Source organism: Myotis daubentonii, chromosome 3 (assembly GCF_963259705.1).
Source record: "Myotis daubentonii chromosome 3, mMyoDau2.1, whole genome shotgun sequence".
In the NCBI taxonomy this organism is placed as follows: domain Eukaryota; kingdom Metazoa; phylum Chordata; class Mammalia; order Chiroptera; family Vespertilionidae; genus Myotis; species Myotis daubentonii.
In genome coordinates this window covers 81,986,607-82,003,635 of record NC_081842.1, presented here as the reverse complement: position 1 = coordinate 82,003,635, position 17,029 = coordinate 81,986,607, and the positions used below count along the sequence as shown (strand labels likewise).

The following is a 17,029-nucleotide window of genomic DNA, read 5'->3' as shown; positions in this document are numbered from 1 at the left end:
TTAAATTAGTTTGTTTCAGGTATATGTTGAACTGATGCTTTGAGGTTAAGATCTTTTGTTTAAATATAAGTATACCTTATTATGCATTATTTTTCTTTTTCAAATTCAAATCTCATTGTAAAATAAATTATTTTAAATATATGAGAATATCAAGCTTATTAGAATCATATGCTCTCTTATTCTTGTTTTGTAAATTTGAGAGGGTTTATCTTAAAGGGTAACACAATTGTTTTTCCAAAAGATACTGTGATTATAGATTGGGACTTTAATTTTATCAGTATTAACCATTATTGCAGAATCTTATAATGAGGCTTAAGATAGCACTTTTTATGTATTATTTTTGCTCTTGCCTCACACAAATTATTTTCATTTTAAAAAAGTCCTTTTGTTGGGAGAGCTGGAGAGTGGAACAAAATTTTTAAAATATGTTTTTTAAAATTGATTTTAGAGAGAGAGGGAGAGGGATAGATAGAAATATCGTTGAGAGAAAGACATCGAGTGGCTGCCTCCTGCACACCCCCCACTGATGTTTGTTTTTTTCCAGTTTTACTAATAGAGACAATGTTGCAGTGAACATCATTTTACATATAAGGGGAACCATTTTTTAGTGGGATTACTGGGTCTAAGGAATTTTTATATTAAACTTTAATAAATATTGCAAAATTGTCTCACAGAAAGTTTGCACTAATTTATATTGCCACCAATGAGAGCTCCTATTTTCTACAAACTGACTAGCACTGGGTGTTATCACACAGTAAGATTGTTGTCAATTTAATAGGAAGAAAAAAATTATTGTTATTTAAATCCCCACCCTAAGACCTACTTAGAGAGAGAGGAGAGAGAGAGAGAGAGAGAGAGAGAGAGAGAGAGAGAGAGAGAGAGAAAAACATCAGTGTGAGCGAGAAACATTGATTGGTTGCCTTCTGTACATGCCCTGACTGGGGACTGAACCTGCAATCCAGGTATATGCCCTGACTGGGAATCGAACTGGCAACCTTTTGGTGTGAAGGACTACACCCAACCAATTGAGCCACTTTGGCTGGGCAAAATCTATTATTTTAAGAAAATTTTGTCTCTTTGCATTTATATATTTTATTTTATGTTTTAGCATATTGAATTTATCGTGGAGTACAAATTATTTATATTATATATAGTTGGCCCTCCATATCTGTGGGTTCCACATCTGTGGATTCAATCAACCATGAATTGAAAATATTTGGAAAATAAATAAAGTTATGTTGTTGCTGACATGTACTATGTACTTTGTTCTCTTATTTCTTTTTTTTTTTAAACTTTATTGTTCAGATTATTACATTTGTTCCTCTTTTTTCCCCCCATAACTCCCCTCCTCTCAGTTCCCGCCCCACCCTCCGCCCTCACTCCCCACCCACTGTCCTCATCCATAGGTGCATGATTTTTGTCCAGTCTCTTCCCACATCTCCCACACCCCTTTCCCCCCCAAGAATAGTCAGTCCATTCCCTTTCTATGTCCCTGATTCTATTATGATCACCAGTTCATTCTGTTCATCAGATTATTTATTCACTTGATTCTTAGATTCACTTGTTGATAGATGCTTGTTTGTTGTTCATAATTTGTATCTTTACCTTTTTCTTCTTCCTCTTCTTAAAGGATACCTTTCAGCATTTCATATAATACTGGTTTGGTGGTGATGAACTCCTTTAGCTTTTCCTTATCTGTGAAGCTCTTTATCTGACCTTCACTTCTGAATGATAGCTTTGCTGGATAAAGTAATCTTGGTTGTAGGTTCTTGGTATTCATCACTTTGAATATTTCTTGCCATTCCCTTCTGGCCTGCATGGTTTCTGTTGAGAAATCAGCTGACGGTCGTATGGGTACTCCCTTGTAGGTAACTGACTGTCTTTCTCTTGCTGCTTTTAAGATTCTCTCTTTGTCTTTTGCCCTTGGCATTTTAATTATGATGTGTCTTGGTGTGGTCCTCTTTGGATTTCTTTTGTTTGGGGTTCTCTGCGCTTCCTGGACCTGTAAGTCTATTTCTTTCACCAGGTGGGGGAAGTTTTCTGTCATTATTTCTTCAAATAGGTTTTCAATATCTTGCTGTCTCTCATCTTCTGGCACCCCTATAATTCTGATGTTGGTACGCTTGAAGCTGTCCCGGAGGCTCCTTACACTATCTTTGTATTTTCGGATTCTTTTTTCATTTTGCTTTTCCAGTTGGGTGTTTTTTGCTTCTTCACATTTCAAATCTTTGACTTGATTCTTGCACTCCTCTGGTCTGCTGTTGGGTGTCTGTATAATATTCTTTATTTCAGTCAGCGTATGCTTAATTTCTAGTTGGTTCTTTATCACAACATTGAGGGTCTCATTAGATTTCTTGGGGATCTCACTACATTTATCGGCAGTTTCTAGCAAATTATTGAAAGACCTTAAAAGTGCATTTTTTAGCTCTATATCCTCCATTTCTGTCATGTTTCTTTGTCTCCGCATTATTTATGCTTTCTTGGTGCACCCCTTTGTGGTCTTTGTGCGCGGTCTTGTTGTAGTTAAGCCTTGATTGTTGTCGGCAATACTGGGGGTGATTTGACCTCCAGGCTAACTTGCTATTTGTTCTCTTATTTCTTAGGCAATTTGCAGGGGTCTTTAGGAGCTCTGTGCCAAGAGCTGGGGGCAGAGACCAAAATGTTTTTTTCTATTATTTCATAGTCATCAAGTTTCATCCATGTTATAGCATGTCAGAATTTCCTTCCTTTTCAATGGCAGATATTTCATTGTATGTGCATACTACATTTTGATTATCAAATCATCCATTGATGGGACACAGTTGATTTGCTTCCACCTTTTAGCTGTTGTGAACAATGCTGTTATGAACATGGCTGTACAGATTTCTCTTCAAGGAAGAGAATGTTTTAAATTTACTATGTATATAATCATTATGCATCCTTGTGAGATAAGCTACTATTAAATTTTTTTCAAACTGGAGACTAATGCATAGAAATAAGATAAATAATTTATTTGTGTAAATTCACAGTTTGTATATTAAATGAATCAATTTCAACTTTTGTTTCTGGTCAGATCAAATCTAAACTCTGGCCCAGGCAGAGTGGCTCAGTAGTTGACCCTTGGCCTGTGAACCAGGAGGTTACAGTTCGATTCCATGCCAGGGTTGCAAGCTCGATCCCCAGTGTGGGGCATGCAGGAGGCAAATGATCAATGATTCTCATCATTGATGTTTCTATCTCTTTCTCCCTCTCCCTTCCTCTCTGAAATCAATTAAAAAATTTATATATATAAAATAATTCTCTTCAAAAAATTAAAAAAAAAATTGCCAAAACCGGTTTGGCTCAGTGGATAGAGTGTCAGCCTGCGGACTGAAAGGTCCCAGGTTCGATTCCGGTCAAGGGCATGTACCTTGGTTGCGGGCACATCCCCAGTAGGAGCTGTGCACAGGAGGCAGCTGATCAATGTTTCTCTCTCATCGATGTTTCTAATTATCTCTCTCCCTTCCTCTCTGTAAAAAATCAATAAAATGTATTAAAAAAAATAATTAAAAAAAAATCAAAAAAAAAATCTACTCTGTCAGTAAGATGTCGATTCGTCCCTAAAAATTTCCATGCAGCAATTCATAGGCAACCAATTTTAATCCCTTCTAAATGTTATAAGCTCAGGTAATTCAGAATCATAGGCACTATTTAACTTTCCATGTTATAATTTTTATTATTTCCTTTAGACACAGGCAAAAATTTTCATAGTTATATAAGCTCTAGAATCTCAAAATGTTGATTTTCTAACTAAAGTTACCTTGAACTTGTTAAAATTTATTTCTACTACTTTTTGGTCGATTTATATTTCTATACTAGCAAAGGAGCCAAGTGTTTTGTGGATTTCATTTTCTTCCCTTTGTGAACAGCTATGAATTTGACTGTTTATTTTGAATTTCTAAATAAAAGAAACATTTAAGTGACTTTTTATTATCATATTTATTATTAAAATTCCATTTTTTTTCCATAGTGGGGAAGAAGCCTCAGAAACGAGGTCCTTTCTCTAGACCGTAAAAAAAAAGGTGTCCGTGGCCGTACTGTCACTTCTAAGACATCATCAGAAAGGTAAGATACATGTGTATGTGACTAGGATGGGCTTATACTATGTATAATAATAGTGTTATTGCATGATGGATTTGTTCTCTTTGGATCTCAATTAAAACAACCCTTAAAATATAAGGATTAGATTCAATGGCCTCTAAGCTTCCATACAAGCTCTATCTTTCTGTAATTATAAGTTACCTTAACTCCTTGTATTTGTGCATTTAGAACATCTTGGTAAGCTTTAGCTCAGCGGTTCTCAACCTGTGGGTCGCGACCCCTTTGGCGGTCGAATGACTCACAGGGGTCGCCTAAGACCATCCTGCATATCAGATATTTACATTACAATTCAGAACAGTAGCAACATTACAGTTATGAAGGAGCAACGAAAATAATTTTATGGTTGGGTCACAACATGAGGAACTGTATTTAAAGGGCCAGAAGGTGCCCTGCCCGGCTTGTCTCAGTAGATAGAGCGTTAGCCTGCGGATTGAAGGGTCCCAGGTTCGATTCCGGCCAAGGGCACATGCCTGGATTGCAGGCTTGATCTCCAGTGGGGGGCGTGCAGGAGGCAGCCAATCAATGATTCTCTCTCATCATTGATGTTTCTATCTCTCCTCCCTTCCTCTCTGAAATCAATAAAGAAATACATTTAAAAAAAATAATAAAGGGCCAGAAAGTTGAGAACCACTGCTTTAGCTGGTAATGCAAGCATAACATATAGACTTATTATAATGATTGATTTATCATTTGTCATCTGCAGTGAAAAAGATGCTCCATTTATCAACTGGGGTCCAATGGTCATATTATTAATGAAATGTGAATATACTAGAATTATATATATGGGGGATTCCGATTGTGATTATTATCAGAAGGAACTTAGAACATATAAGGGTTGGACATCAGTAAATGATTAGAAAGTTGTTATTTGACAAAAGGGTATTGAGTTTTCTTTTTTAGAATAGGAAATGAATAAAAAATGATAATAGGATAAAATTTAAAAAAATATATTTTTATTGATTTCAGAGAGGAAGGGAGAGGGAGAGATAGATAGAAACATCCATGATGAGAGAGAATCATTAATCAGCTGCCTCTTGCACGCTCCCTACTGGGGATCGAGCCCGCAACCCGGGCATGTGCCCTTGACTGGAATTGAACCTGGACCCTTCAGTCCGCAGGCCGAGGCTCTATCCACTGAGCCAAACCAGCCAGGGCAGCAAGGTAGAATTTACAATTCCTGGGAGACCACACAAATTAGAAGACTAACTGGAATTCTTGAATTTATGTCAAAGTACTTGGTCTTATTCTCCCCCTGTCTGTAGGAAATATAAAAATATATTGGTGATTCCATAGAAGTTATATACCTTCTAACCCTCTACCATACAAGGGATAAATCATCATGACAAATATGCAATGCTTATGCTTTGAGCCTCAGAATAGCTATTAACTCAATTTATAGACTTAGTTTCTCCAAAGATTATGATAATGTCAAAAGTCACATTTAATTTGAGAGATGGAATACTAGAATTAAAGGAATCATTTTTTAATGAAATTAGCCAACATTTTCTGAGGGTTTGCATGAACTGGGTTGTTTTATTTTATGGGAGAGATATCCTAAAAACTTTGCATACTTCAAAATTTATATAATTCAAGTGTCATTTTTCTGTAAGAATGCTTTTTAAGTGGTGGGGACAGGTTCTTTGAGGATGTCAATCTATTATTTCTTTAATATTGCTGTTTAATTTTCTGACAGTATCTCTAATATTTTCAGTTCTTTCCTAAATTATCATCCCAGCATAAAGTGGCAATTGTTTGGCTTTTCTTATAGAATTTACCACATGTGATTTATGTTCCAAAGTTACCGATTTTCAGGCATGTTATCTGCGTTAGTACTATCATGTCCATTAATGACATTGTTAGAAGATAAAATTTTTTAAAATTTAATAGCAGTGGAATTTAATATTTATCCACTGCTATTAAATTTAAATTTTATTTATAAAATTAAATTTATTTTTATTTTAAAAAGTATTGTTGAAAGTATTACATATGTCCCCTTTCCCCCCATTGACCCCCTCCAGCCTGCCCCTGCACCCCACCCTAGGCCTTCAGCACCCTATTGTCTGTGACCATGGGTTATGCATATATGCATACAAGGTCTTTGGTTGATTACCTCCCATCCACCCACCCTCCCCCACCTTCCCTGTGAGATTCTGCACTCTGTTCCATGCTTCCATGTCTCTGGATCCACTCTGTTCATCAGTTTATTTTGTTAATTGGATTCCACATATGAGTGAGATCATGTGATATTTGTCTTTCTCTGACTGGCTTATTTCGCTTAGCATAATACTCTCCAGGTCCCTCCATGCTGTCTCAAACAGTAAGAGATCCTTCTTTTTTCTGCTGCATAGTATTCCATGGTATAAATATACAACAGCTTCCCGCGACCCCCCCCCCCCCCCAGCTTTTTTATCCACTCATCTACTGATGGGCACTTGGGCTGTTTCCAGATCTTAGCTATTGAAAGTGTGCTGCTATGAACATAGGAGTGCATACATTCTTTCTGATTGGTGTTTCAGGTTTCTTAGGATATATTCCTAGAAGTGGGATCACTGGGTCAGATGGAAGTTCCATATTTAATTTTTGAGGAAACTGCATACTGTTTTCCATAATGGTGCACAAGTCTGCATTCTCACCAGCATTGTGCTAGGCTTCTCTTTTCTCTACATCCTCACCAGCACTTGTTATTTTTTGATTTGTTGATGGTAGCCATTCTGACAGGTGTGAGGAGATACCTCATTCTCAAAGAACAGCATTTCAAAAAAATTTTTATTGATTTTTTTACAGAGAGGAAGGGAGAGGGATAGAGAGTTAGAAACATCCATGAGAGAGAAACATCAATCAGCTGCCTCCTGCACACCCCCTACTGGGGATGTGCCCATAACCAAGGTACATGCCCTTGACCCGAATTGAACCTGGGACCCTTCAGTCCATAGGCTGATGCTCTATCCACTGAGCCAAACCGGTTAGGGCAAAGAATAGCATTTTTGACGAGATCCTGACACAGGAAGGTGAATGGTTCTTTTCATTGCTCAAAGTGATTCAAACACTAGGCAGTATTGTAAGCAGTTTTATAATTTACTTAGCCAGTTTTGGAATAATACAATGTGATTTTTCACAAATTTCTTAAATATGGAGGGCTTTGTATTATTTCAGAACTTGTAGCTATATTATATTAGTTCAATTTCACAAAGTTAAAATGCTTATATGATGATTCTGCATTGTATTTGTGGGGAAATGTGCTACATGTTTAAATTTTAGAAAAATAATCTCTAATGTATGGTAGAGAGGACTTGACAAAATCCTAGTGCAGCTGTGGGCAAACTACGGCCCGTGGGCCGGATCCGGCCCGCTTGAAATGAATAAAACTAAAAAAAAAAAAAAAAAAAAGACCGTACCCTTTTATGTAATGATGTTTACTTTGAATTTATATTAGTTCACACAAACACTCCATTCATGCTTTTGTTCCGGCCCTCCGGTCCAGTTTAAGAACCCATTGTGGCCCTCGAGTCAAAAAGTTTGCCCACCCCTGTCCTAGTGTCATAAACTTAGGAGGGGGTACCTCTCTGTACTTTAAACTTGTTTTTCTCTACCTTTATTAAAGATTCTGGGTTAAAATATTTTTTAAAAATATATATTTTTATTGATTTCAGAAAGGAAGGAGAGGGAGAGAGAGATAGAAGGAAGCATCAATGATGAGAGAGAATAATTGATCAGCTGCCTCCTGCACGCCCCGTACTGGGGGTCGAGCCTGCAACCCAGGCATGTGCCCTGACTGGGAATCGAACCGGTGACTTCTTGGTTCCTATGTCGAGGCTCTACTACTGAGCCACACTGGTTGATTCTTAACTTTTTATAGTCAAGAATCAGTTTGACTCACTTATTCTCCAAGAATTTTTCCTCCTCTGTTGATCTCATTTTCACTACCAATGAGCTTACAGTATTTGTACTCATGGACTTAGTTCTCTGGTACTATAACATTGTTATCCAGTCACTATTCTTTGTACCCCAGTAATTACTCATCTTGGCTTGTGAATAATGGATTACATGAGTAATATGGATCTGAATACCCTCTATTTACAATTATGGCAGCTAACATCTACTAAGGGCTTATCCTATACAATAAAGAGGTAATATGCAAATTAACCCTCACGCCCTCACATGATGGCTGCCTACGACCAGGCTGGCAGGGGGGTTAGTGAGGGACGACCAAACAACTGAACAAGCAGGCTGCGTGGGGTGACCAGGCCGGCAGGGGGTAAGAGAGAAATCACCAAACGACTGAACAAGCAGGCTGCATGGGGTGACCAGGCCGGCAGGGGGTAAGAGAGAAATCACCAAACGACTGAACAAGCAGGCTGCATGGGGTGACCAGGCCGGCAGGGGGGTTAGTGAGGGATGACCAAACAATGAATAACTAGGCTGTGTGGGGCGATCAGGCCAGCGGGGGGGGGCGGGGGAGTGGGGGTGGGCCCTGAGGGGTGACCAGGCTGGCGGTGGGGGGGCAGTTAGGGCAACCAGGCCAGCAGTGGGGGTTAGTTAGGGGTGATCAGGCCAGCATGCAGAGGCAGTGAGGGGCGATCAGGCTGGTGGGAGGGGGCAGTTAGGGGTGACCAGGATGTGAGTGATTAGGAACCAGCGATCCAAGATTTTTTATACACTCATCTACTGATGGGCATTCCAGGATTGTGAGAGGGATGTCCGACTGCTGGTTTAGTCCTGATCCCTGGGATTGGCCTTAAACTGGCAGTCTGACATCCCCCAAGGGGTCCCGGATTGGAGAGGGTGCAGGTTGGGCTGAGGAGACCGCCCCCCCCCCCCCCCCCCCCCGTGTATGAATTTCATGTACCGGGTCTCTAGTTATTACATATCAGGAATGAGAGTAAGCCTGCATTATTTCATTTAGTTTTCACAAGTCTGTGAGAAGTAAATAGCATTGGCCTTATTTTATAGATGAGGAAAATTAGGTGTTCTAATTCATTATAATGTGGAGGAATATTGTTAGTATATTTCTGGAAAACCTATTTTTACATTAGTAGATTTAATTTTTTGTTTTTGTCATATATTATTGAGTTTTGTTAGGCTATCTGAAACATTTTATAAATTACAGGGAAGTAAAAGCAATAAAAATATATCTGGAGAGAGGCAAAACCCTTGATATTTGCACTAGAGGCCCAGTGCACAGGATTTGTGCCCTGGTGGGGGGGGCGTGGCCTGTGGGGATTGGCTCATTGTGGGAGCGTCGGCTCATCCTGGTCAGCTGAGCAGTGCTGCCACTGTGGGAGCACACTGACCACCAAGGGGCAGCTCCTGTGTTCAGTGTCTGCCCCCTGGTGGTCAGTGCACATAACAGTGACTGGTTGAGCGGTCATTCTGGTTGTTCTGCTGTTCCTGGGCTTTTATTATATAGGACCAGAGGCCCAGTGCACAAAAATTTGTGCACTCGGGGCGGGGGGTGTCCCTCAGCCCGGCCTGTGTCCTCTCCCAGTCTGGGACACCTCAGGGGATGACCACATGCTGGCTTAGGCCTGCTCCCTGGGGGGGATTGGGCCTAAGCTGGCAATCAGACATCCCTCTGGCAGCCCGGGAGCCTTCGGGGGATGTCCAGTTGCCAGCGGGGAGCAGGCCTAACTAAGCTGCAGTCTGAAATCCTTAGCGCTGCTAAGGAGGTGGGAAAGGCTCCCACCACCACCACTGTACTGGCAGCTGTCAGCCTGGTTTGTGGCTGAGCAGAGCTCCACCTGTGGGAGCACACTGACCACCAGGGGGCAGCTCCTGCATTGAGCGTCTGCCCCCTGGTGGTCAGTGTGTGTCATAGTGACCATGACCAGTCATTCCCAGTCGTTCTGCTGTTAGGGTCAATTTGCATATTACCCTTTTATTATATAGGATAGAGGCCTGGTGCATGGGTGGGAACTGGCTGGTTTGCCCTGAAGGGTGTCCCGGAGCAGGGTGGGGGTCCCGCTGGGGTGCCTGGCCAGCCTGGGTGAGGGGCTGATGGCTGTTTGCAGGCTGGTCAAGCCCCCTTCCAGTGGGGACCCTCACCCCATGGAGGTTTGGCCAGCCTGGGTGAGGGGCTGATGGCTGTTTTCAGGCTGGCAACACCCCCTTTAGGGTGGGGGATCACCACTGGGGTGCCTGGCCAGTCTGGGTGAGGGGCTGAGGGCCGTTTTCAGGCTGGCCAAGCACCCCCTGGCAACGGAAGCTCCCAGCCTCTCCTTTTTTTCTTTTTTTTTATCCTGTGATTTATTTACCTTCTATAATTGAAACTTTGTAGCATTGAGAGGAGCTCAGAGCCGGCCAGGCGGGCGGGAGGGAAAGCCTTCTGCTCGCTCTAGCTTTGTGGCCATGGCCGGCTGAAAGCAGGTATCTGGGGTTTATTTATCTTCTATAATTGAAACTGTTGCTTTGAGTGGAGCTCAGAGTTGGCTGCGGCAGGCGGGAAGTTGGCTTTCTCCATCATTGGGGCAACGAAGCCTCCTGCTTGCTCCAGCTCCGTGGCTGCTGGCTGCCATCTTGGTTGGGTTAATTTGCATATAGTGGCTCTGATTGGCTGGTGGGTGTGGCTTAAGGCATAGTGAAGGTGTGGTCAATTTGCATGTTTGCCTTTAATTAGTGTAGATGACTTGCATGACTTTGAAACCTCTAATGCTATCTACTGTGATTGATCTCCCTTTTGAAGATTGTAATACCTTTCAGTGTCTTTAAAAAAAATTAACAATTTCATTGATTGGAGAGAAAAAAAACATCAATTGGTTTTCTCCTGCACTTGCCCTGATCAGGGCCAAGGATTGTACCTGAAACCCAGTTATGTGCCCTGATTGGGAATTGAACGCATGTATGGGATGGCGCTCAACACATTGAGCCACACTGGCCAGGGTATGACAATAGGCTACAGTTGCTCCCCTTGATCCAACCCTGGGGTGTAGTCAGTGCCTTATAAGAGACAGGGAAGTTCAGGCCATACAAGTCTTGTTCCATGACCCTCTGAGCTTGGTGGGATGGACTGTCAGGAGCATGGTACTGGGCATTTGTGAGTGTTTTACAGTTTTCAGTGTGCCTTAGACCCTTTTTTGTTAAATTTATATCCAACTATTTTCTTCTTTTTGGTGGTGTTGTGAATAGAATTGTCTTAATTTTATTTTCAGAGTATTCATTGCTAGTGCATACCAATTCAATTGATTTATGTATGTTGACTTATATGCTGTGATCTTGTGTAAGTCTTAGTAGTTTTATTTATTTTTTAATCCTCACACAAGGATATTTTCCCATTGATTTTTAGAGAGAGTGAAAGAGAGAGGGAAAGACAGAGAGGAACATCAATGTGAGAGAAACACATCAATTGGTTGCCTCCTGCATGAGCCCTGACCAAGGGTTGGGCCAGGGAGAAGTCTGCAACCGTGTTATGTGCCCTTGACTGGAATTGAACCTGGGACCTTTTGGTCCATAGGCTGGCACTCCGTCCACTGAGCCAAACTAGCTAGGGCTAAGTCTTAGTAGTTTTAGAATTTTTATTTAGATTCCCTGGAATTTTGTTTATACAAGATTATGTCATCTGAAAATAATGACAGTTTTACTTCCTCTTTCCCAACTGGATGCCTTTAAGTTTTTGCCTTGCTTAATTGTTCTGGCTAAAACATCTAGTACAATGTAAAACAGAAATGATAAGAGTGGACATGTTTGTTTTGTTCCCACTCACCGACTCATCAGTCTTGTACCATTAAGTATGAAGTTAGCTATATATTTTTTCCCTTTAGTATGTATTTAATTTATTTTTATTAAAAATAAAAATAAGTACCAATATTCCTTATAAGCACTGATGTAAAAATCCTCAACAAAATACTAACAAACCAAATTCAATATCATAGTAAAAATATTATATACCATGGCCAGGTAGGATGTATTCCTGGAATGCAAGGATGGTTCAATACACAAAAATCGATTGATAGAGATAATGTAATAAATTATCCTATCTAATAAAAGAGAAACATGGTAATTAGCATATGACCGCTACCCTTCCCATTGGCTAATCAGGGCGATATGCAAATTAATTGCCAGCCAAGATGGCGGCCGGCAGCCAGGCAGCTGGAAGCTAACATGAGGCTTGCTTGCTTCAGTGACGGAGGTCTCCAACATTCCCCGCCTGCTGCTCCCGGCCTCTGAGCTGCAACTCTAAGCAACTATGTTACAAATATAGAAGCTAAACAAAACCCCAGAAACCCGCTTTAGTCGCCGGGCTTCAGCCAGCAGGATCGCAAACCCCCTGATCCACACTGCTCTGTGTGTGACGGGGGCGGTGCCCCAACTCCCCTATTGGTCCTACTCTGTGAGTGACAGGGGGGAGCTCCCCAACCCCCTGATGGGCCCTGCTCTGCGCGTGACAGGGGGCAGCACCCCAACCCCTTGATTGGCCCTGCTCTGTGCATGACAAGGGGTGGCGCCGCAACTTCCCCATCGACCCTCCCTTGAGTGTGACAGGGGGCGGTGCCCCAACCCCCCAATCAGCCCTACCCTGAGCGTGATTGAGGGTGGCATTGCAATCTCCCAATCCGCCCTGCTCTGTGCATGACAGGGGGCGGCGCCCCAACTCCCCAATCGGCCCTGCTCTGAGCCCAACCAGGGGCTGCACCTAGGGATTGGGCCTGCCCTCTGCCACCCGGGAGCAGGCCTAAGCCAGCAGGTCGTTATCTCCCGAGGGGTCCCAGACTGCGAGAGGGCATAGGCCGGGCTGAGGGATCCCCCCTTTCCCCCGAGTGCACAAATTTTTGTGCACCGGGCCTCTAGTCTTTATATATAAAAGGCTAAGTGTCTGTCCATCCAACCAGTAGCTATGGCAGACACTGACCACCAGGGAGCAGAGAGAGCAAGAAATTGAAAACCTATTTGAAAAAATTCTTTTTATTTTTATATTTTATTGATTTTTTACAGAGAGGAAGGGAGAGAGATAGAGAGTTAGAAACATCGATGAGAGAGAAACATCGATCAGCTGCCTCCTGCACATCTCCTACTGGGGATGTGCCCGCAACCCAGGTACATGCCCTTGACCGGAATCGAATCTGGGACCTTTCAGTCCTCAGGCCGACGCTCTATCCACTGAGCCAAACCGGTTTTGGCTGAAAAAAATTTATGACAAATTATTGACTGTGTCCATGGTGTATGCACATATGTTCTTGAGCTATTTCCTTTTTTAAAAAATTTAAATTCTTTATTATTTGAAGTATTACATATGTCTCCCTTTTCCCCCATTGACCTCTCCCCAGACACTCCCACCCCCCAACTCATGTCCTCACCCCGTTACTGTCTGTGTCCATTGGTTATGCTTATATGCATGCATACAAGTCCTTTGGTTGATTTCTTACCCCTTCCCCCAAATTCCCTCTGAGGTTTGAGGGTCTGTTTGATGCTTCTATGTCTCTTGGCCTTCTGTATATCCACCTTCCTTTTTTTTTTTTTAAATCCTCACCTGAGTATATTTTTCCATTGATTCTAGAGAGAGTGGAAGAGAGAGGAAAAGACAGAAATATTGATGTGAGAGAACACATCAGTTGGTTGCCTCCTGCATGCACCTTTATCAGAGCCTGGCCGGGGAGGAGTCTGCAACCGAGGTATGTGCCCTTGACAGGAATCGAACCCGCAGGCTGAGACTGTCCACAGAGCCAAACCGGCTAGGGCTCCTTCACCTTCTTTACTCAGTCACCCTCATTTGTTCCTCTTAGGCATCAGTCTGTTCGTTCCACGTATTTTAGAAGAAAACATAGGCAGTAAAATCTCAGACATCTCTCGTAGCAATATTTTTGCTGATATGTCTCCCAGGGCAAGGGCAACTCAGAAAAGATAAACAAATCGCACTACGTCAATCCAAAAAAAGCTCTGTACAGCAAAAGAAGTCACAGATAAAATGAAAAGAGAACCTATTGTATGGGAGAACGTATTCAGCAATGATACATCTGATAAAGGGTTAATTTCCAAACTATATAACGAACTTATAGAACTCAACACCAGGAAGACAAACAAATAATGGGCAAAGGACCTGAATAGACACTTCTCTAAAGAGGACATACAGATGGCCAATAGGCATGAAAAAATGCTCAAGGTCACTAATTATCAGAGAAATGTACAGAATGGCTCCCATGAATAAATCAGCAAACAACAAGAAAAGGGAACTCTTCTGCACTGCTGGTGGGAGTGCAGACTGGTGCAGCCACTGGAAAACAGTATGGAGTTTCTTTAAAATATTAAAAGTGGAACTGCCTTTTGACACAGTGATCCCACTTCTGGGAATATATCCTAAGAATCCTGAAACACCAATCAGGAAGAATTATGCACCCTCTGTTCCTAGCAGTGTTATTTACAATAGCCAAGATCTGGAAGCAGCTCACATTCTCATCAGCAGATAAATGGGTAAAAAAACTTTGGTGCATTTGTACAAGGAAACACTACTTGGCTGTAAAAAAGAAGGAATTGTTACCCTTTCCGACAGCATGGATGGACCTGGGGAATATATTATTATTATTATTACTAGGGGCCCGGTGCATGAAATTCGTGCACTGGGTGTGTGTGGGGGGGAGTGTCCCTCAGCCCAGCCTGCCCCCTCTCACATACTGGGAGCCCTCAGGCATTGACCCCAATCACCCTCCAATCGCAGGATCGGCCCCTTGCCCAGGCCTGACACCTCTGACAGAGGTGTCAGGGCTGGGCAGGGGACCCTCATTTCCCCCCATCACTGGTTCTGCCCCCAGCCCAGGCCTGATGCCTCTGGCCCAGGAATCATGCCTGGGCAGGGGACCCCCATCTCCCTCTGATCGCTTGCTCCACCCCCCTCCCAAGCCTGACGCCTCTGACCCAGGCTTCAGGCCTGGGCAAGGGGACCATCATATCCCCCCAATCCCCGGCTCAGCCCCCTGCCCAGGCCTGATGCCTCGGCCAGAGGAGTTGACCCTCATCACCCTCCGATCACCAATCACCGGATCGGCCCCTTGACCAGGCCTGAGGCCTCCGGCAGAGGTGTCAGGCGTGGGCAGGGGACCCCCAGCTCCCCGCGGTTGCAGGCTCCGCTCCTGCCCAGGCCTAACACCTCTGGCCGAGGCGTCCGGCTCTGGCAGTGGGGACCCGCAGCTGCAGCGGCCCCGCGATCGTGGGCTTCGCTTTAGGCCCAGGCAAGGGACCCCTAGCTCCCGGGACTGCCAGCTTCAACCCTGTCCAGCTCCCATCGCTGGCTCCACCCCTACTTCCTGCTATCACTGGCCAGGGCGGAAAAGGCACCTGATTCTCCGATCATGGCTGGGGGGCAGGGCAAAGGCTCTTAGCTCCCCCCTGGGTTTCCGATCACTGTCAGTGGCAGGGGGCTTCTTCCTGCTTCCCCTTTCGCCTCCCTGCATTGTGCCTACATATGCAAATTAACCTCCATCTTGTTGGCAGTTAACTGCCAATCTTAGTTGGCAGTTAGTTTGCATATAGCCCTGATTAGCCAATGAAAAGGGTATCATCGTACGCCAATTACCATTTTTCTCTTTTACTAGTGTAAATTTTTTTGTAATTAAATCTTTATTGTTCAGATTATTACATTTGTTCCTCTTTTTCCCCCCCATAACTCCCCTCCTCCCAGTTCCCGCCCCACCCTCCGCCCTCACTCTCCACCCACCGTCCTCATCCATAGGTGCACGATTTTTGTCCAGTCTCTTCCCGCATCTCCCAAACCCCTTTCCCCCCCAAGAATAGTCAATCCATTCCCTTTCTATGTCCCTGATTCTATTATGATCACCAGATTATTTATTCACTTGATTCTTAGATTCATTTGTTGATAGATGCATGTTTGTTGTTCATAATTTGTATCTTTACCTTTTTCTTCTTCTTCCTCTTCTTAAAGGATACCTTTCAGCATTTCATATAATACTGGTTTGGTGGTGATGAACTCCTTTAGCTTTTCCTTATCTGTGAAACTCTTTATCTGACCTTCAATTCTGAATGATAGCTTTGCTGGATAAAATAATCTTGGTTGAAGGTATTCATCACTTTGAATATTTCTTGCCACTCTCTTCTGGCCTGCATAGTTTCTATTGAGAAATCAGCTGACAGACTTATGGGTATTCCCTTGTAGGTAACTGACTGTCTTTCTCTTGCTGCTTTTAAGATTCTCTCTTTGTCTTTTGCTCTTGGCATTTTAATTATGATGTGTCTTGGTGTGGTTCTCTTTGATTCCTTTTGTTTGGGGTTCTCTGCGCTTCCTGGACTTGTAAGTTTCTTTCTTTAACCAGGTAGGGGAAGTTTTCTGTCAATATTTCTTCAAATAGGTTTTCAATATCTCGCTCTCTCTCTTCTTCTGGCACCTCCATAATTCGGATGTTGGTACGTTTGAAGTTGTCCCAGAGGCTCCTTACACTATCTTGATATTTTGGGATTCTTTTTCTTTTTGTTTTTTGCTTCTTCATATTTCAAATCTTTGACTTGATTCTTGGGCTCCTCTAGTCTGCTATTGGGTCTCTGTATAATATTTTTTATTTCAGTCAGTGTATGCTTAATTTCTAGTTGGCCTTTTTTCATATCCTCGAGGGTCTCACTAAATTTATCAGCAGTTTCTAGAAAATTCTTGGAAAACCTTATAACCGTGGCTTTGAACTCTATATCCAGTAGTTTGTTTTCCTCCATTTCTGTCATTTGTGATCTGTTTCTTTGTCTCCGCATTTTGGCTGCTTCCCTGTGTTGATAGAGTGGCTTTGTGTGCTGTGTGTCTTATAGGGCCCAGTGGCTCAGCCTCCCCAATTACCTGAGGTGGACACTCTTGGTGCACCCCTTTGTGGGCTTTGTGCACAGTCTTGTTGTAGGTGGGCCTTGATTGTTGTAGGTACTCCTGAGAGGAATTGACCTCCAGGCCAATTGGCTGTGAGGATCAGCTGTGTCTGCAGAGGGAGAACTT

At 42.9% G+C, this 17,029-nt stretch overlaps 1 protein-coding gene across 13 annotated transcripts in view; it reads left to right on the top strand.

The window, feature by feature from the left end:
- SENP7 (SUMO specific peptidase 7) overlaps window positions 1-17,029 on the top strand; it is a 174,117-nt gene that overhangs the window by 23,263 nt on the left and 133,825 nt on the right. For all 13 annotated transcript variants that reach the window (XM_059688021.1, XM_059688020.1, XM_059688017.1 and 10 more), the window contains one exon: window positions 3,989-4,083. In XM_059688021.1, the coding sequence (XP_059544004.1) occupies window positions 3,989-4,083 (95 nt within the window). The remainder of the gene's footprint in view (window positions 1-3,988; window positions 4,084-17,029) is intronic.